The sequence below is a fragment of the Macaca mulatta genome, chromosome 17 (genome assembly GCF_049350105.2).
Source record: "Macaca mulatta isolate MMU2019108-1 chromosome 17, T2T-MMU8v2.0, whole genome shotgun sequence".
Classification (NCBI taxonomy): Eukaryota; Metazoa; Chordata; class Mammalia; order Primates; family Cercopithecidae; genus Macaca; species Macaca mulatta.
Window position 1 is genome coordinate 100,025,265 of NC_133422.1, and position 20,989 is coordinate 100,046,253.

At 35.9% G+C, this 20,989-nt stretch overlaps 1 protein-coding gene across 1 annotated transcript; it reads left to right on the top strand.

Annotated features, from left to right (window-relative positions):
• The first annotated feature begins 1,579 nt into the window (after positions 1-1,579).
• Positions 1,580-18,077, top strand: DAOA (D-amino acid oxidase activator). Its single transcript, XM_077973983.1, is given in 3 exon segments — positions 1,580-1,667; positions 17,765-17,923; positions 17,926-18,077. Coding segments are annotated over 3 exon segments (399 nt in total).
• Positions 18,078-20,989: the final 2,912 nt, after the last annotated feature.

Here is a 20,989-nt window from a genome sequence, read left to right on the forward strand (position 1 = left end):
GCTCCGCCCCCCGGGTTCCCGCCATTCTCCTGCCTCAGCCTCCCGAGTAGCTGGGACTACAGGCGCCGCCACCACGCCCGGGTGATTTTTGTATTTTTAGTAGAGACGGGGTTTCACCATGTTAGCCAGGATGGTCTCGATCTCCTGACCACATGATCCGCCCACCTCAGCCTCCCAAAGTGCTGGGATTAGCTGTGAGCCACCGCACTTGGCCATTTAATTTTTAAAATACTGTTTGAAAATTGAGTTGAAGCTGTTATACAGACAATAAGACTGTGTGGCCAATGCACTTTATATTGATCGAGGTGAAGGATATAGGACTGGAATAAATAGTATGAAATTTGGACTAAGAACCAGTTACAGGACAAATAACATATTAGCACAGATTTGATATGAGATTTACCTAGATGATACCAAGAGGGCTTCTAGGAAATTTTCATCCTTTCATACAAAAATTAAATTGATGGGTTCAGAATTTCAAATAAGTTTTCGCTACTTACTTGAAAATAAGAAAGGGAGCGCTATTTGTCTAGAAAGTTGGTTATATTACATGATAAGGCATTTAAAAACATTTCGTGGTAGCTTATACAGATATATCATGAACATAAATCAAAGATTTTACTTGATTAATAAGAGAAACAATAAGATGTTACAACCGATTCAAAGGCAAATTTAAAGTCATATATAAGTAGAACTGGTCGATTCACAGAACAATAGTCCACAGCATTCTCACTGGACACAATTACTTTGCATTTTTCTGAAAGAAAGTCAATTGCATTTATGCCATATTTTTAAAATTTTACAAAGTTGTAAAATAGCTCAAAGATGATGAAAGGCAGAGAAATCTTGGAAGCCTCTGCTAGTCACGTGATTTAGTAATATTTACAGCTCATTTCAGTCTTTCACAACTTTCTCCTGCATTCACTATCACACTCCATTCTCTTTCCACACCAAAATAAGAGGAATCATTTAACCCTATCTAAGATCTCATAAAATACTAATATAACTTAAGATCCCCTCGAAAAACTACCTTGTGGTCAGCACAGTAGGAAAGGCCCCTTGATGGGGAAGAGGAAACTTCCCAACACTCGCACAGGAAAGGGAGGAACGGACCATTTCATCTTGAGGTTTGGAGCTTTGGAAAGGCTATGCACGTGTTATGTAAGTATGGTATAGGCAATCCATTTCATGAGGAATCAAGAATGAGGCATCACGATTAATTTTTTCTTGCCATCTTAATATTTTTGTTTTACTGTAATTAAATAACTCAACATATAGTCCGATCCAGAGAGAGAAGCCACCCTTCCTTTGGGCTTAATCTCAAAACACAGACGTATATATTTCAATTAACAGATGACATTTGAATCTCTGAGGGAATTTTGTTTTAACCAAAAACCTCTGAAAAATTAAGTAAAATGGACAATTCCTACAATCGCTCCACAATCACTAAACCAACATGTATGTTAAAAGATGTGATAGAGTTAATGTGTATTATACATCCACTTAAATACTGTTGCAGCAAAGGAGACAGAGAGAAGAAGAGAGAAGGTAACAAGGAAAGAAGGATGGAAGAGAGGGCATGAGGACAGTTATTTGGAAATGGCACAGAGGCATTTACAGAGATCATTATATCCTTGAGTCCTTTACCTTCCTCAGCCCTACGCAGAGTATATATCTTCTTCGTTTTAAACTTTTAACCAGGAGAAAGCTAAATGCTAATCTTGGAACTTAAGAAAGCAACTTCTCTGGGCTTTTTAATATTAGATTATATTTCATGTTGAACTTTTCTCTAGCTCAGAAATCATTTGTCTATTACACAGTAACCATTTTAAAACTTTCTTTTTTACAAAAAGTATCCACTGGCTTCTTCCTATTTTCTCATGCAGTAGTTTTTCTTGTATTTTGTTTTATATAAAAATTACTAGGAAAGTTTGTTGAATTTTCAGATTTCCAGGCCTCCCATCATCAGTAAATCTGGATCACCCTCAGCATATCCATCTTTGTCAAGCATCTTTGGTGATAATGCTGTGTGCCTCTTTAGAACTACGAGGCTATTGAGAAGGAAATATGTGAAAAATAAGCCTGCCCATATACAACAATAACATGGGAAAGGAACAATGTAAATTTCACACTGCCTACGTGTGTGTGTGTGTGTGTGTGTGTGTGTGTGTGTGTGTAGGTGTTTTAAATATAAAACACTTAAAACTATTTCCTGGATTATTTTCAACTGTTAGACCTAGTAGTGAAGCTCTACCAAGTTACAATATCTGATGCTATCTATCTGTCTTTTGCCTATGATAATTATTTAATTATCTATTCACTTGGGTAATGGGACTTTTTCCCCTAAATAATGCTGTTATTTTCTTTATGTTAGGCTTTATGAGTGTAAGCAAAATTGCATTTTGTTAACTTTTTTAGAATAGTATAAACATTAAGTTAAAATCAATAGAAAAATGTTATTTTTAAAATTGTTCTGAAAATAATTTTTAACCAGATAATTTAATGTCAACTTTCATGTTTTATCTGAGGCTATTTAAATTTGTCATTTACCATATTCTTAAAGTCCTTTAGTTTGCCATGCAAAAAAAGTATAGCCAGGCAGCTAGAAAATGGAAAAGTCACTCACTGAAATTATATTTATAGGCATAGCAACAGAACTATTACAGAGTAATTCCACAGTGATTTTTAGTCATACTGATGAGCTATAATCTGTCTATAAAGTAGTAGAGGCTATAGTTTATTGGTGTGAAGCAAAGTTAAATTTAGATGTGGTCTGTAAGAAGTTATTTCTATTCATTTTCAATCTAGAGTTCCAATCAAAGCTGCCTAATCTTTGTACTACAGGAAAGCTACTTAAATAAGTTCTACCATCTCTAAAAGGAAGTGAAATTATTCAACTTCCCTATCAAACTTTCCTTTGGAACAAGGAATTAGGCAAGAATACATTGTAGGTATGATTGTGTGAAGTTTCATGCTAGAAGCTTACCTGGCCAGAGAGTTAGACTGTACAACTCTGTAACAGATGGTCTAATTTAAACTATGTATATATTTTATTTTTCCATGTTGAGTATTTCTATGACATCCTATTTATCAGGTTATAAAATTTTCCATGACAACTTTTATTATTATAAATAATGAAATTATTTATTTATACTGAATGAATCTTTGATACATTGAGAATAATGCCAATGGGCCTATGATGTTTCCCAAGTCCTTCAATAACTATCTAAACCATATAATTGCAGGCACCACATAGGAAGACAGAAATTGTTTCGATTTGCTAAACATCTTTCAAAAGATTTTACTCAAAACACTGCTTATTACTAGAAAGTATGTCTCTGTGTGTGTGTGTGTGTGCGCGCGTGTGTGTGTGTGTGTGCGCGTGTGTGTGTGTGTGCGCGCGCGTGTGTGTGTGTGTGCGCGCGTGTGTGTGTATTTTAAGAACACGGTCATTTGTAATACATAGATGTCATTTTACTAACGGCAGTATTCTGCTTCTTCAAGATTATCTCAAGGCAAAGGGCAATAGATTAATCAATAAATGACAATGTTCTATCAACTTGAATTTTAAAATAAAATCAGATATTGCTACAAATTCATAATCAATTATTTCACAGTGAAATTAATCGGTTTAAGGGTTTGGGGATTGACTGACTAAAGCCAGCAATCATGTGTATCTAAAACAAAATCTGACATGCATAACTTTACAATTATCTGAAACAAATCAGCTGCAAGAAAATACTCCAGGATGGAAAAAGTTAAAATTGCAATTACTCTTTTCAAGTTGGAATTGAGAATTGGGGAAGAGAGGAAGTTGGAGAAAAGCCAGAGTCAAAATTTTGGTGAGAAATAAAGAATAGTTGAAGGAGTGTTTTCACAAGTGTCCTTAAGGCTTTGAAAATGTCATTCCTCTTCTGGAAATCTCATGACTTTTAAAAAGTAAAAGACAAACTTTATGATCACTCTGAAATTAAGCAGAAGATTGTATTTCCCTCTTTGAACACTCAGCTCATTTTTTTCTAGACATTCCAAGGTGATTCTAAATGGCACTTTGCACTGTCATTTTAAAAGAATTTCTCAGATATTTGCTGGGCACTTTATGGAAGGAGACACTGAGGTAACGATGTTAAGCTGCACACTCATAGAGAGATAAGCAAGCAGAAGTTAAGTCAGCCTTAGAAACCAGATCTCCAGACTCCTGGGCCTTCATTCTTAAGCCACACTCTCATTTAATATATCCACTGTGGCTTTTACCGTGACAAAAAACGTAATTGGATCCATGAATGCAGAGCTGTGGAGGGCACTATTAGCATTACACATTATCTTTCATCTTGGAATCTCACAAAGCTTTATTAAACTGTTCAAAAAGGAAGTGTTATTGTTCCCAGGTACCTCTCTCTCCCCAAAAGATAGCTCAAGTGGATTTATCAGGTGGCTAAATGCGCGTACTAAAGAGGTTAAATTTAATTCAGGAGAGGATCTCTCCCTTAGGAACACAGAAGCTTTTGTAGTGTTGGTGCCAAAATGGTTCTCTTGTCAGAGGAGTTACGTCTTACGAGATCCTCTAAGCACATTTACGAAAGGAGAGGAACTTGACCACAGAAACTGTGTTTGATACATTCGAGCAGCAAAGTAAATTTTCATTCCATGGCATGCTGTAATGGGGGAAGGTAAAAATATCTCAGATTGATCAACTCCACTAAATTATATTAATCGAAGGCTGTATTTATGAAGGTAAATTAAAGAAAAAATTAGAAATAATCTGAGTTATTTAGGGTGAAGAATATTACATTATTAATCTTTAAGGCAAATTGAAATCCAATCATTTCTTATTTAAAAAGTTTAATATATAAATACTCTCAGTTATAGTTAAGACAGAAAGTAAGATATTGGTAGTGTCTTTATTGGAATATCTATTTACAGAACTTAGGAGGAAAAATGTGTGTGTAATGGCTTCAATTATTCACTTTTATTTTGTGTGTTTTGCATAAAGAAAAACTAAGAACTGCACACTAAATTTTTATGAATGCACACACACACACACACACACACACACACACACACACACACACACACACATATATATATACCCAACTTTTTAAATGGGTGATGATGATAGGGGAGAGGACTATTAAAATAACTCTAAATAATATTTATTGTAGTGTCTCATTCTCATACTAATTTATTAAAATTTTATGTCAATAATTCTCCACATTAATATATATTTTTTCAGGCTCTTTCAGAGACATTTTTACTCATGATTTGGAAAAACCAACAAGAGAAGAAAAAAGAAATTCTTATCTGAAACTTGAACTTATCAAAACTCACTTGTCTAGAAATTAGCCTGGGAATATCCAGGCACTGGAATTTCTCACTTTTTTTCCTTCTCCCTCTCAACTTCAGTACTGAGATGAGAAAGTCATTTCCAAATGTCTATGTTTTGAATTTTTAAATAGACCAAATTTAGAGTCATATAAAGATATAATAATTAGCTTTCTTAATAATTTTCACCCAGAGGTACTCTTACAGAGAATAAAAACAACAGCAGCAGCAAAGCCTTTTCCTCATTCACTTGTACCAAAAAACGAGAGTCTGTTAAAAAAAAAAAAAAAAAATTACATATGAGGTACTACAAAATGGGAGGTCCACAGGCCTAATTCTCCCTCTGGGTGATTTATGATGTGGGTGTAAAACATGAAGTGGGTGTTTTAAAAAATAATAAAAAGAATCCTTCCTTTATCTCATTCTAAATCTGATGAATGGCTATAAATAGGGCATGAAATTTGGGGCCAGCCACAGTTCCAATTATTCCTAATTTCCTTATACCCAACGCATATGATTGAGTTAGAGTACCTGGTGAGTACTCCAGCTCAAAATGTTTGAGTCTCAGCATGATTCCAGTCCCTGCCTTAGTTTCTCCAGGCTCCCATTGATTGGTGTCAAGCACAGTTCCCTCACCCCCTATACAGCCCCTGTATTCCCAACTCACCACCCGCCAGGGGCTCCTGTCAGCACCCAGGAGCGTTTTCATAGCCCTCTACTGCTTACAGTTACCTCTGTAAACTGTTCTGAGGATCCTCAGCAACATCCTGATGAAATTTGTTAGTAGCCACAGGCTAGTGGAAGAACAACATCACTCTTTTATTTTCTCCTGTCTGCCTCCTGTAGTTCTCCCTATAACCTGGTGGCTTACATCTTTCAATCAGGCTCATTTTGTATAAAGCAGGCCTTTATGTCAGAAGCTGAGACCTCCAACAGATGGAACTGAAAACCATCCTGCTACCAGACCTCGGATCCGGAAGGTCAGTCTTGGTGCTTGTTTTTCCCAGAGTCACTGAGGCTCTTCAAGGCTGTGACACCTTACCTTTGGTGCAGTCTATCAAATAGAATTTCTACTCTCCCTAAATTATATTTCCTCCAGTGCAGATTAATTAGTGATTTACTTCTGGGTTACATACCTAAAATATATTGGTTATAAAAATAATCCTATGCAAATGCCAGTCACATAAAAATGAACTGAATGTAAAAATTAGAAACTCACCAGGCACAGGGGCTCATGCTTGTAATCCCACACTTTGGAAGGCCAAAGTAGGAGGATTGCTTGAACCCAGGAGTTCAAGACCAACCAGGGAAACCTAGACCCCATCTCTACAAAGAATTTAAAAATTAGCCAGGCATGTTGGCGCATGCCTGTAGTCCCAGCTACTTGGAAAGCTGAGGAGGGAGGATCCTTTGAACACGGAAGGGATTCTTCAGTGAGCCAAGATCACAGCGCTACACTCCAGCCTGAGTGACAGAGACAGTCCCAAGTTCCTGTCTCAAACAAACAAACAACCTATAAACTAAAACATTTAAAAAATTTACTTATGACAGAAAAACATGATTTGTGAGATAGGTATCTATCAGGTATCTACCAGAGCAATTTTAATTCCTAAAAATAGGCACATAGTTTTTTAAATAATAGAATATCATGAGAGTCATTTCCAAAAGGCATGATTCTGTGTCTTGAACATTAATTCTTTTGCTTGTAAAATTTCATTAAAAATTTATTTACCTTGTTATGTTTAAGACTTTGCCTCAAGCCAAAATAGAATCTATCATTTAAAATATTTTTCAAAAGATCTCTACTGTGTAGTATTATTTAACAGTCTGTAATGATAGTTAATACTATGAAATATATTTGGTTTCTTGGTCATTTGTGACCATCCAGTTAGACAATTATTTTCAGCCAAAGCAGCCCATAGGAAATTTTAAGCTGAGTTTTCTTAGAACAACATCTAACAATATAGCTGCACTTCAATGAAAAAGGATTGTTTCTTACACAAATGTACGTTATACAGATGTACTTTTCTAAAAAACCTTTTCTTCAGATTCACCAGGAAGATTACGGTGTGTTTCTTTAATTAGAGGATTTCTGCAATTGTGTGGTTTACTGGTCTGTACAGGAGCTTCCCTTAGTACATGTTCAATAATCAGTTGGTATTGAGGAGTGCTGAAAGCTGTGCTAACTTCCCAACTGAACAGAGCAGATGCATCCTCACCCATTGGTACTTTTACAAACTAGGACCACAGCAGCTTTTCTCAGCGGCTCCTACAAAATTCCAAGGAGAAAGGGCACTCTGTTCTTTTCTGTTCAAGAACAGACTTGATTACACGTTTTGGGGCATGGGGTTTAAAGGAATATAGGAAAAGGGAGTCTCCAGTTGCCTACATTTAGAGACTAGACCCTTCTCTGCACTTTCCATGGAAGGATAGTGTGAAAGATATTTTAAATCAATTGATTTATCTTGCTTTATTTATGAGCAACTTGACTCCAGCTATATTGCAATGAAAAAGAATTTTAAAATGGCAGAAACTCTGATTTGTCCTGTGCCCCTTCTTCTAAATTCCAGGAGTCTATGTCCCTTAACAGTAGGACTTTGCTTTGCTATTTCTTTATGCCAAACACCAATACCAATGCCTGGCATATAACATATGCTCACCTATTTGTTGGCTGAAAAAAATGGGTGATCTTCAATTTTTAGTCAAACTCACCCACTCTTGTCTCCTCATTTGCATTGTTTTTTGTCTCACAGATTGATTATCTCATTAATTCATGTATTTGTTGATTCATCCATTCATTCAACAACTATTCACTGGGCACTAACATATACTTATGATTTGTTCAGAGTTCTCAGAATTCAGTGGTGCACAGGACCACTTATCTTTATCTCTTTACCTTCGCTGTAAATTTCTCCTCACCTTTTAGAACACAGCCCCCATCTTACCATTCGAGGTTGCTTCCCAAAACAAGTACATAGCTTTGTTTCTGTTGGTATTGTTTCTTGGTTTTTTAAAGGGTTTTTGCCAATCACAATTAAAAAAAAAAATAGGAAAGGCCAAAAGAGCAACAAACACTACAGAAGTGTAAGAATGCTAGAAGGTCCTATCAGTATTGTCTGTGATCTATAATTCCTGACACCTTTATTGAAATTCTTTAGGACTTTATATTGGCTTCTTAGGGCTGACATAATACACTATTGCAAACTGAGTGGTTTAAACCAGTTTCAGTCAATTTATCGTCTCACAGTTCTGGAGGGTAGAAGTCTGAAATTAACACACAGGCTGGTTCCCACTGGATGAAGAATCTGCACCATGCTTCTCTCCGACCTCCTAGTGGTGTCCAGCAATGCACCACCTTCCTTGGTTGGCAGGCACATCAGTCAATCTCTGCCTCTGTCTTCACATGATCACCATTCCCTGTGGCTCTGCTCCTCTTCCTAGAAAGACATCACTAATATTGGATGTAGAGCCCACTCTACTCTAGTATTACCTCATTTTATTTAAGTACATCTACAATGACCCTATTTCCAAATAAGGGCACATTCTGGGGTTCTGGAAACGACATAACTTTTGAGGGGACACCATTTAAACCAGTAGAGACTACTTTTGTGAATTTTAAGAAACTCATAGGAAGAGTTTACTTCATCCTATTTTTCTCTGATGTCCTCTTTAGCAGAAGCCTTTATAAAATCCTTTATCTATAAGTACCCCTGAAAATAAAGTAGGTCAGAATAATAGGTCATTTTTCAATGACAAAATATTTTATAACACATAGTATTTATCATTTTAGCACATAACAATTTTCAGCAAGTAACATCTTATAAATTGAAATAGTAAGATTAAAATTGCCTGTCATTAAAATTTCATTTCTTTTTCTTCTAAATAAAAATGGATGATTTTAGTCTTTTGGAGGCTGTCATTTTCTAAATCTGTATTTGAATAATGGTAGATTGTGGTAGTGAAATGAGCTATGTAAAGTAGCAGATACAGTGTTTTACCTTTTCTGGCTTGTGTAGTACATGGAATTTTACATGTGTTTTTGGTTCCTAAGAGTCATTGAGGAAGGAGAGGAATGTCAATGGTAGACATTTACCACTTGGTTTTGGTTTGCTAACACCTGTATTAGGGTTCTCCAGAGAGATGGAACCAATAGGATAGATATAGATGACAGATACATGGATGGATAGATAGATAGATAGATAGATAGATAGATAGATAGATAGAGAGAGCATTTGTTAGGAGAATTGGCTCATTTGATTACAGAGCCTGAAAAGCCTCTGGACAAGGCATCTGCAAGCTGGAGATCCTGGCATGTGATGGTGTGGCCCTGGAAGCCAACCGTGTAACTCTCAGACCAAGATCCAAGGAGTAAGAACTCAGCTATGGGAAGTGCGGTGCTAGTACACTAGTCCTAGAGTCCAAAAAGTAGAGTTCTGCTGTCCAAGAGCAGGGAATGAAGAGTAAGTTCCAGCCCTAAGAAGGAGAAACACACACATTCTTTCCTCTATCTTATTGATCCATCTGGGCCATCAGCTGATAAGATGGCTCTGCCCACGGCGAGGAGGGATCTTCCTCAGTCAGTCCGCTGACGCAGATGCCGAAGTCTTCTGGAAACATCCTCACAGAAACACCAAAAATCATGCTTTACCAGTTCTCTAGGTATTTCCATAATCCAGTCCATTTGACATCTACAATTATCACAGCACCTAAACCAGCCTCCTCTTTGAGCAAGATCTCCACATGTTAACCTAGTAATGTGAATCTCCATTTCAAACAATAGTCTTCTTAGTATTGAACTCCTTGGAAACCTTTCTTTACAGGAGGTAAAGGTACATATTAATAGGGCCATTGTGTTTTTTCATTTTGCTTTATAATAGCAATAGTCTTGGGCACACTTTATTCAAAACCCAGTGTCAGGACCGGTGAAAATAGTTGAACTAAAGTATTTCATTTATTCCTCCCAAGAAGTCTGGTGAACATGCCATTGTCATTCTACTTTAAAGAAGATTTGGGGTCTTAACTTTGTTCTGTTGGTTGTTAACAGTACCACAAGTGAGTGGAGGAGTGCGGATTTGAATTCAAACCCCTATAACTCCAGGGACTTTTGTCTAAACTCAAACACGTACTGTCTGTCCCACTCTCTGAAGTGGCTATTTCATATATGTTTTTATTCATTAAAACTGTGATCCGCCTGTCCAAGCCCTTATATCTTGGCAGACATCCTTTCCTCCAAGATCAAAGAGAAAATAAAATCCATAAAAAACAGACTCCCTTAATATCCCAACCTTAGGATCCAGCGTTTAGCTCCATCTGCTCTTATCTTTCCTATGAGGAAAACTCATCCCTCTACCAAACCTCTGGATATCATCCTTTTCTGTGGCAGTGGAAACAAACTATTGATTCAAATTTTATCTCTCCCTTGTATCCTTCTCATCGGTATTTAAATGTGTTCTAGGCTCTAACATCTTAGTAACAAGAATCCTTTACCCTTCGGCTAACAATCTCTCTACTCTCCTCTCTTCCTTTAGAAGACAAACCTTTAAGGCTTTTAATACTTGCTGTATTAGTCTGTTCTCATACTGCTAATAAAGATATATCTGAGACTGGGTAATTTATAAAGGAAAGATGTTTAATTGACTCACATTTCCACATGGCTGGGAAGGCCTTACAATTACGGCAGAAGACGAAGGAAGAGCAAAGGGCAGCGGTCAAGAGAGAGAGCTTGTGCAGAAAAATTCCCCTTTATAAAACCATCTGATCTCATGAGACTTATTCACGGTCACAAGAACAGCACAGGAAAGACCCGACCCCATGATTCAATTACCTTCCACTGGGTCCCTCCCACGACACGTGGGGATTGTGGAAACTACAATTCAAGATGAGATTTGGGTAGGGACACAGCCAAACCATATTACTTGCTACCTCTATTTCATCGTTTCTCAATCAACGTACTTTCCTTTGTCTCATGCCTTATTTAACTAAATTCTTTTTCATTAGTCCATAATGTTACTTCTGAATCGAAGTGGTGGCTGGCTCCTATAGTCACAGCTACTCTGGAGGCTGAGGCAGGAGAATGGCGGGAACCCGGGAGTCGGAGCTGGCAGTGAGCCGAGATCGCGCCACTGCACTCCAGCCTGGGGGACAGAGTGAGACTCTGTCTCACAAAAAAAAAAAAAAAAAAAAAGTGTGTAGTACTATCTCATTATGCTTTCATTTGCATTTTCTTAATCACTAATAATATTGAGCATCTTTTCATATGCATATTCTCTACCCATATATTTTTTTCAGTGGTCTGCTAAAGCTTTTGTTCATTTCTTATTGGGTTTTTTTCTATTATTGAGTATTGAGGTTTCTTTATACTTTCAGGATACAAATCTTACATTAGATATATCCTTTGTAAATATTTTATTGTGTGCCATGGAGAACTGTCTTTTAATTCTCTTAACAATGACTTTTAAAGAGCAGAAGCTCTTTTTCTTTTGTTATTTTTTGTTGTTGCGATTGTTTAATTTTGATGAAGTCCAATTTATCACATTTATTCTTGCATGGATCAGGTTTTTTTCTGTGGCACCTAATACATCTTTACTTAACGCTAATCCATGCAGATAGTCTCATATGTTTTCTTCCATGAGTTTTACAGTTTAAGACTTCACACTAACGTCTATAATCCAACTTGAGTTAAATTTTAAATGTGGATCAAATAACTGTTGTGTAATGACTACCCAGATGTTCCAGCATCATTGTGGAAAATAAGATATTGCTATTCTCCCTACAAGTTTTCTTTGCCCCTTGGCCAAAATCAGTTGTCCATATAGGTCTATTTGTTTTTTTTACTCTCTATTTTATCCTATTGATTTATTTGTGTATCTTAATGCTAATACCTGTCTTAAAATTATACTTATTCCCAGTTTTGTTCTTTTAGAAAAGTGTTACAGCTATAATAATTCTTTTGCATTTACACAGGAATTTTAAATTCAGCTTGCCAATTTCTACAGTGTAGCTTGCTGGGATTACATGGAAGCTATAGATGAATTTGGGGACAACTGACATCTTAAGAATACTGTCTTCCAACCCATTAAAAATGTATCTTTCTGCATTTATTTATTTAGGTAATCATCAATTTTTCCTTAGTGTTTTCTATTTTTAACTGTGTGAAACTTTCACAAATTTTGTCAGATTTATCTGGAAGTATTTTGTATTTTTTTTTTTTTTGCTATTATAAGTACCATTTTTAAAATTTCAATTTCATATTGTTCTTTGTTCTTGTATCAGATGATTTTAATGTTATATATTAAATTTGAATTTTGAAACCTCACTAAAATCATACATTAGCTCTTACACCTTTCTGTATGTTTCATAGTTATTTATACAGTTTATGATATTGTCTACAGATAAAACCAGCTTATTTCTTCTTATCCAATTTGGATTCCTTTTATTTATTCCTGCTTTATTACTATGAAAGAAAATGTCACTATCAAGTTAACTAGAAATATTGAAAGCAGACAATCTTGCCTTTTACCTGAACTTAGGTAATCCGGGGCAATGATTGGGCTCAATGTATTTGCTTATTTTTCTGTCCGTGGTTGCCTGATGTTTTTTTGTCTTTAAAACCATCATTTCAAATGTTCTGTCTGTTTCTTGATGGTTTGTTTTTTTCTTATGGCAGAGTTAGGCTGGTCCTTTTTGTTCATATACGTCTGAAATAGTCCACATTGTCCTTTAAAATGTTTAATGTTCATGTCAGGATTTCTTCTATTCTGACTAAACATTATCTGGCTGAGGAAAGTTATCTACTTGCATAGCTTTGATTATAATTTGAATAGAAATGACTCCCACACTTATGTCTCTAACTCAAATCTCTCATTTGAATTCTAAAGGCATTTTTAACCACCAAATCTACAGTTCCACATAAAAATTTCACAGACAGATCAAACTTGGCATGTCAAAAAATGAACCCATGCTCAACCCACCACTTACTTGGTCCGTTGGATTTTGTGTCTCAACAAATGGCATCATCATCTGGAAGAAACCTGGAAGTCAGCCACGACTCTGCTTCCATCCCTAAACTCAGACTTAATCATGAAGTCCTGTTGAGTCTACCACCATAAATATATTTTAAAACCTTTACATGGTTTCTTTCCACTACCCCTCATCTCACTTCCTTTCAAAAATCCCCTGTTTGGGGTTAAACTATATCCCCAAGAAAGATATATTGCAGTCCTAATCCGTAATACCTACGAATATGACCTTATTTAGAAATAGGATATTTGCAGATGTAATCAGTTAAAATGAGGTCATTAGAGTGGGCTGTATTCCATTATGACAGGGGTCCTTGTTGGAAGAGGAGAAGAGTACAGAGGCAGACACACACGGAGAAGAGAAGGTGAGGACATACAGGAAGAGCGCCATGATGATGGAGTGATATGGCCAACAAGCAAGGAGCTCCATGGATTGCCAGCAACACCGGAAGCTAAGAAAAGGACATTGAACAGATTTTCCCCTAAAGCATTTAGAGAGAGCATGTCCTGCTGAAACCTCCATCCCAAACTGGGAGAGAATAGATTTCTGTTATTTTGAGCCACTCCATTCACGTACTCTGTTGTAGCAGCCTAGGAAACAAATCCACTCCCATTTCATCACCTGATTTCAACAAGAGCCACTTAAGCTCCTGTGTGCCACCAGGTATTGTGCTTAGCCCCTTCACATGCTACCCCAGGCAGGAGTCAGAGTGGTCTTGTAAAAAAGCAAATTGGAAGGTGTCATTGCCCTTCTTCAAACTTTTAGTGGCTCCTTATTATTTTAAGGATGCTGTCCAGGATCTAAAACATGGTCTAAATGGACCTCAGTAATCTGCTCTCCATTCTTTTCTTCATATGCGCCCACTCACTGGAGTGTTTTCTCACTTCCAAAGTATTCTAGTCTCCCTTGCTCCCTAGTTGTCCCGCACCCTGTTCCCTCTCCTTGGAATACTTTTTCCCCCAAACCCTCCTGCTTCATTTGGTTAACATCTGTATATTGTTCAGATGACACTGCCTCAGAGAAACCTCCTCAGAGAAACCTCTCCAGAATATCTGATAACAAAATTGCATGTCTATTTCTGGGCAGCTCTCTCACCCCGTTGACCTATATAGTGTCATATGTGCACCATACAGTGTGCAATATTTGCTTGATTTGTATAATGAATAAGATGTAGTACAAAATATTCTTTGGATGCAGTATTCATGAATGCTCTCAGTTTCCAGATCTCAGTATCTACTATTTTCTTTCCTCTTTTTTTTTTTTTTTTTTTTTTTGAGGAGTTTCGCTCTTGTCACCCTGGCTGGAGTGCAATGGTGCGATCTCGGCTTACTGCAACCTCTGCCTCTCAGGTTCAAGCAATTCTCCTGCCTCAGCCTCCCGAGTAGCTAGGATTACAGGCACCCACAACCAAGCCTGGATAATTTTGGTATTTTTAGTAAAGACGGGGTTTCACCATGTTGGCCCAGTTGGTCTCGAACTCCTGACTTCCAGTGATCTGCCCACTTTGGCCTCCCATAATGCTGGGATTACAGGCATGAGTCATGGTACCTGGCCTCAGTATCGACTATTTTCATACAGCTTCTAATTCTTCATTCTCTCCCCTCTCCATTACAGATCTACATTTCCAAACAATTCCATGGGTAACCTTAATCATCCAAACCCTAAAACCTCAGAGTATTGGATTACGGTGGTCAGGAATTAGGGTAAGAGGAGAATGGAGGAAAAGGAGAGAGAACAGAGAACCCATGAAAGCCAGAAGAGGGTAGGGAATAACACAATTTTGCCAGCTGATTTTGAAAATACCTGGAGTCTCACATATATGCAATTATTGCTCAATTATTTTGCACATGAACCAAATCAGTAAATGGACTGGCTTCTGCTCTTCATCCATTCCTCACGGTGCACTCCTCTCCTTCCCCAGACTTTTGCTATTGTTCTATACTAAGGCCATGTTCTTTTTTTAAAAAAGTGATCTAATTCATATAATAATATTCTGATGATGGAGCAGGAAATGATGTGATTTATCCTGTATCTTTATCAGAGCATCTGAGTTCTGTGTTCTGTAAGAGACGGGACTGGCAAAAACTTTTAACATTCACTGCCTTTGGAATTTACATTTTAGAAACCATTTCCTCTCCCTGATACCTTTTCCCTTTGTTCCTACAAAATATACCTAAATGTGTTAAGGCAGAAACTCTAAAATTATTACAGGAGAAAGAAAAAAAAAACAGTTTGTAAGAAAATAATCAAATGCTAGAGGAAATAAAGTAAATAATCATTACTTGAAGTGAAAACTAGAAAATTAACCAATTTTGAAAATATACTAAATACTATTTTAAAATAAAAGTCTTACATAAAATAGTGAATTCCAAATACCTTCTTTTGTTTGGGCTAAACATAAAATATTTATAGAAAATTGATCATCAAAGTCCTGTTTCTATAATTGCCTGACATTTATTTCAACATTTCTGATACAGCAAATGGAGTGACCAATGTCAACAGGCAACATTTAAAAAGCCATTTCTTTGAGATTTAGAATACTTTTGCCATCCCTGGGGACATGCTTTGAATCTGGCAGGAACATTAGCTGATCATGCTACTTCAATCTGACAGCTTCAGATTTTTAACAGGGGAAAAAGGCAGAACTAATGGATGTGAATAAGCTTAAAAGCACGGGAACTTATCAATCACTGTAAACAGCTGTATTTTGGGAAGCTAACAGAGGTACTTCTAAAAACATAAAAAGTCAATAGATATATTTCTGGCAACTAATAATTTCAATCTGGTCTTCTCCATTTGTCCCTCCTCCAACCCCCAACCTGCCTACCTTCTGTTTTGTTTTGTTTTTTTTAAAGTATAATATTCTTGTCAGCATTGATTAACATGAAAACATTCTCCTCACATGCACCATTCTGCTTTCCAGAAGGAAATAACACAGTATCTAATTTTATGAAAAGATAACTCAAAAGATGAATGAAACAAATCAAATTATTAACGTGATTATAATCGTTTTCATCCTGTTCTGATTTTTATAATAGAGGACGTGTACACACAATGCTATTTATAATTGGCACATTATTGGGTAATGACTATAACTATTTATCTTTTTGTTCAACCTCAGGCATATAACATCTTACGTATATATTTCAAAGAGCTTGAAAACACAATTATCTGTTTTGCTTTACAATTATTTCAAAATATTCCACTATTGTATTCCTCCACAGAGGCCTCTAACCCTTTATTTTCCAGAACAGATTCGCTTTTGAAGAGATTACTAGTGTGACAATGTTTCAAGCAGCACAATAAAACCCTGTTTCCTCCACTGGAAAAGTGAAAATTTAATTTTATTCTCTAGCCTTCTAAAGGATTAGGTGAGGATCAGGCCAAGTCATTAGACATTAGAATCCTATGAAGAAAATGTCCTCAATATGGAGTCCTTAAGGATACAAACTTGTTTCAAATACTGTGATGGTAATTTCTCACACTGAGAAGGTACTTTTCAATCAACATGACTTGACTGTTTGGGGTAGAACTTGAAAGGCATCAAGATTAATTTCTTTCTATGCACAAGGCACTACATCATTTGCTAAGGATAATAGGACCCACAACACAGTCATGCTCTGATGAACTGACTATTCACCAGGAGAGACAAACAGTGTGAACACACCTATTGCATTACAGTGTGGTGGAGCCCGGATACTGTGGGTGGTACTCACAAGACGGTGTGATTAACTCTATTACTTAGTGTGTCCAGGAAATTTGTAGGTTGGAGGTAATATCTGAGCTGGGATTTTTAAATGCGTTATTTTCCTGGTAGAGAGAGTAACATTTGCATGTAAGTTGGATGTCAAGTTTAATGTCAGGTTTAATAGCACGAGGTCTGAAGCCAGCTGCCTGAATTTGAATTCTGGCTCCAAAATTATTTAACTGTGTGACTCTGCAAAAGATAGTTAACCCCAGTATTTCAGTTTCCTCATCTGAAAAATTAGGTTTAATAATTAAATTTACTCATTTCAAAGCCTTCTGTGTTCACATCAGGTTTGAATCAGGTCTGCTGGGCTTTTCTGTTAGATCATATTCCAGCAATTGTTTTGCAGACAGAGTATTTTATCTGTATTTTTTAATGTTTTTCCCCTCAAAGACAAGTCAGATAGCTTTCCCCAATAAGTAAAGTCATATAAGCCCAGTTTTTAAAACTTCCTGAATAAGCTAGACTTGTTTAATGTAAGCCTTACAGAATCTGTGGATAAACATCCTCAATTCTCAGGCAATCCCCACAATTCTTTATGTTTTTTCACAGTCCTTCCTTTGAAACTATATTTAAATATATAGTTGTGGCAGACAGACCCTAAGGTGACCCACATAATCTTGACTTCTTGGTGGTCACACCTTTGTATAACCCCTTTCTCTTGAATGTGGGCAGAAGCTGGGACTTCTAACCAATGGAACATGGGAAAGGTGATGAGACGTGACTCCGGTGATGAGGTTACATTATCCAAGACTTGGCCAACTGAGACCAGATCTCCTTACAGGCTTGAAGCAGTCATCAGCCATGTTGGAAAAGTGCTCATGGCAAGGAACTATGAGAGGCATCTAAGGACTTCAGGCAGCATCTAGAATGAATGTGGACGTACTACTACAACCAGCAAAAAGACCAGTCATGCAACCACAAGGAATGAACTTCTACCAAAGCTGAATGGGTTTGGAAGCAGACTCTTCCCAGCCAATCCTTCTGATGAAAATATAGTCTGGCCAACATCTTCACTGGACTCTGATGGACTCTATGCCTGGAACCCAGCTGATAAGACATGGTAATACGTTTTATAAAATTACATTTTTATAAGGATTTGTTACACAGTGATAGAATATAATACCACAGGTAATCAAAATCCTCTCCTCTTGTTTGGTAATATTTCATCACTAAATTATTATTGAAAGTTACACATACTGCTTTGGGAGCTATCATCATCAGTAAAACAATGGAAATTCAAAAGTCCTGTGAAGTTTTTTGAATAGTTAGCGAATTTATGAGGGAAAATATTCAAGTATATTAATTTATCTCAAATAGTAATGACGTCTCCCCTTGCCATTGTTATGGATTTATGGATTTATGTATCTGATACATGTAACATTACATTTTCAATCAATACTATTGATGGACCCTTCCCTACTTTTATAATTTCTAACTATAGTTTTAGGGAGAATACTATTAATTGAAGTATTACTTTTATTTTTTCTATAAATTCCTCTAGAAATATGTATTTCTTATGTCCTTTCTAAGGTTATTAACAAAAAGAAAATATTTCTGAATTATAATTCACTTTCCTTCAAAAAATAGTAACTCAGTGTCTAATAAGGTATAGCAAAAAAGTTAAAAGGACTCATAAGTTTATTTTAAAATACCTACTCTGAAGCAAAACTGACTTTCTATTAAAAATAAAACAAGTTTTCTTATTATTGTTTTGTTTCCTTGTTTTTAGGTGATAGGATTGTATTTGCAACTATCTGGTCCATAAGTGATAAAATGCCATTTCCATGCACCCACCTGGCCTGTGTAACTGGGAGAACCTCTCTTTTAATTAAATGTGCTTCAAGTTTTAACAACTGACTTGTGTTAGTGATATGATTGATCTGCCTGTGACTGTCAAACAACACAGATGATTTGCATATCTCACTTCAGCAAAGATAGATGCCTCATCTTGGGATGAATTACAGTTAATTCTTCTAGAAAAAAACAAATAGAAAGAAAAGAATGAAATGTTCTGTAGATATGAAATGAAGTCTTCTGCCTTAATGGAATTGTATCATTATAGATAGCTTACTTAGTACTGAGAATGTAATGTTACAAATGAGGCCATTTATTTTTACTCTGATGTATCTGAGACTCAAGTTAAATAAGTTACTTGGATTTCATTTAACCTGATAGGAATACATTCACATGCTGATAGCTCAAAATCAGCACGTCAGAGACCATGGTCAAATGTTGAGTCTTTAGAAGTGACTTCCTGTGATCAAGTTCCAGTTCTCTCTCTTACTTTCTCATTGTGTAATCTTGGCCAACTGTCATAATCTCTCTTAGCTTTATAGAGTCGAAGGTGGTGTTTAAACGAAACAAAATATTCACAGTGCTTAACACAAAGCCCTCCACATATAAACCCTCCGAACATATTCATTATCATTAGTTTACATAGAACTCTCTCCTATGCAAATTAAAGCAGATTCACTAGAATGTCTTTCTTCCTCATATTTGTTTTTCAAATAATTAACCAAGAAAATACATTTTACAAGTTTGGACCATCAGGTTTTGTTTTTTTTTTTTTTTTTTTTTGAGTTTTTGTTTGCTTGTTTATTCTGTTGTTGTTAAGCAGCTTAGAAAAAGCAAATATTCAATATGTAGGTATATTCTTAGGAAATCTTTAGGTTGATCTATGATTCCATATAAGGTTTAAGTCAACAAATTCACTTTTAACTTACAATTATCCCCCATGAAAGGAAAATATGAAATATGGATACAAGGATAATAGGCTAAATGTCCAGGAATGAAATGGAGTACTGAACTCCAGATCCTCTGTCAATGCTAGAGGAATCGGAGAGCAGTTTCATGAGCTTTAGCAGAAGAGACGTTCACATACCATACTTGGTTATCTTTGCATGAGATTTTGCAGTAATAGAGTAAATTTCTGAGATGGTTCTTTATAATTCCTTAAGATAATTTCTATTAATTCTCTTAGGACTTTTTGTTTTCTGACACTGGTACATTAATGGCCGATACTGGGTTTCTGAATAAAAAATACTTTTTATCAGAAATATAATTATATATGTAAAAAATAAATTGGTAGTTTTTTTGTGCGCATTAGCAATGGTGGAATCATAATATTGGACACACAAATATATCAGCACTTAAGAGTTATTCAACATATCTTAAGTTTAAAATTATTCTATGTGGTCAGAGTCTATCTACCAGCTGTATGCAATATCGATATGCATATGCACAGTTTGTACAGTTAGAATGTATATATTATACTCAGACATGTATATTATACTTAAACATACTATATATGTACTAGTAAACAAATATGTAAATCCATATAGTCCAAAGATACAGAAAGAACATAACATACATACAGAGTCTTAACTATGTTGGAAGTGTTACTGGAGCACAGAGATTAATTCACACACAAAAATAACACTACCTTTTAGATAAAGCATAAAGTTGCCATTAAATCAAAACGTAATATTATTTGTCATATAAAATGGTTATAAGGAGAGGTCATTCTTCCTATAATAAATATGAGGTAAGCTAATAACAGAAATAATAAATGTGAGTTCAGTCTAATGTGACAACTTCTGGATTTTTAGTAAACTTTAAGTATTGACATTGTGTAGTCTTTTAGGGAACAAAATAATATCCTTAAAACTTTAAATCTTGTGATACTGCTTCTTAATTGCTTCTGTAAGTTTAAAATATTTGGGGAAAGGAACGATAACCATATCTGTTCTTTTTATTTCTGAAGTTAATTTTATTAGCTAATATCTCTCCACTCTTAAAATTAAATAAAAATATACAGAATTGATTTATACCAAAACTTTTGTATTTAGACCGAACACATTCAGAGTAAGAGAGTGTGAATCGCTTTATAATTCTGTA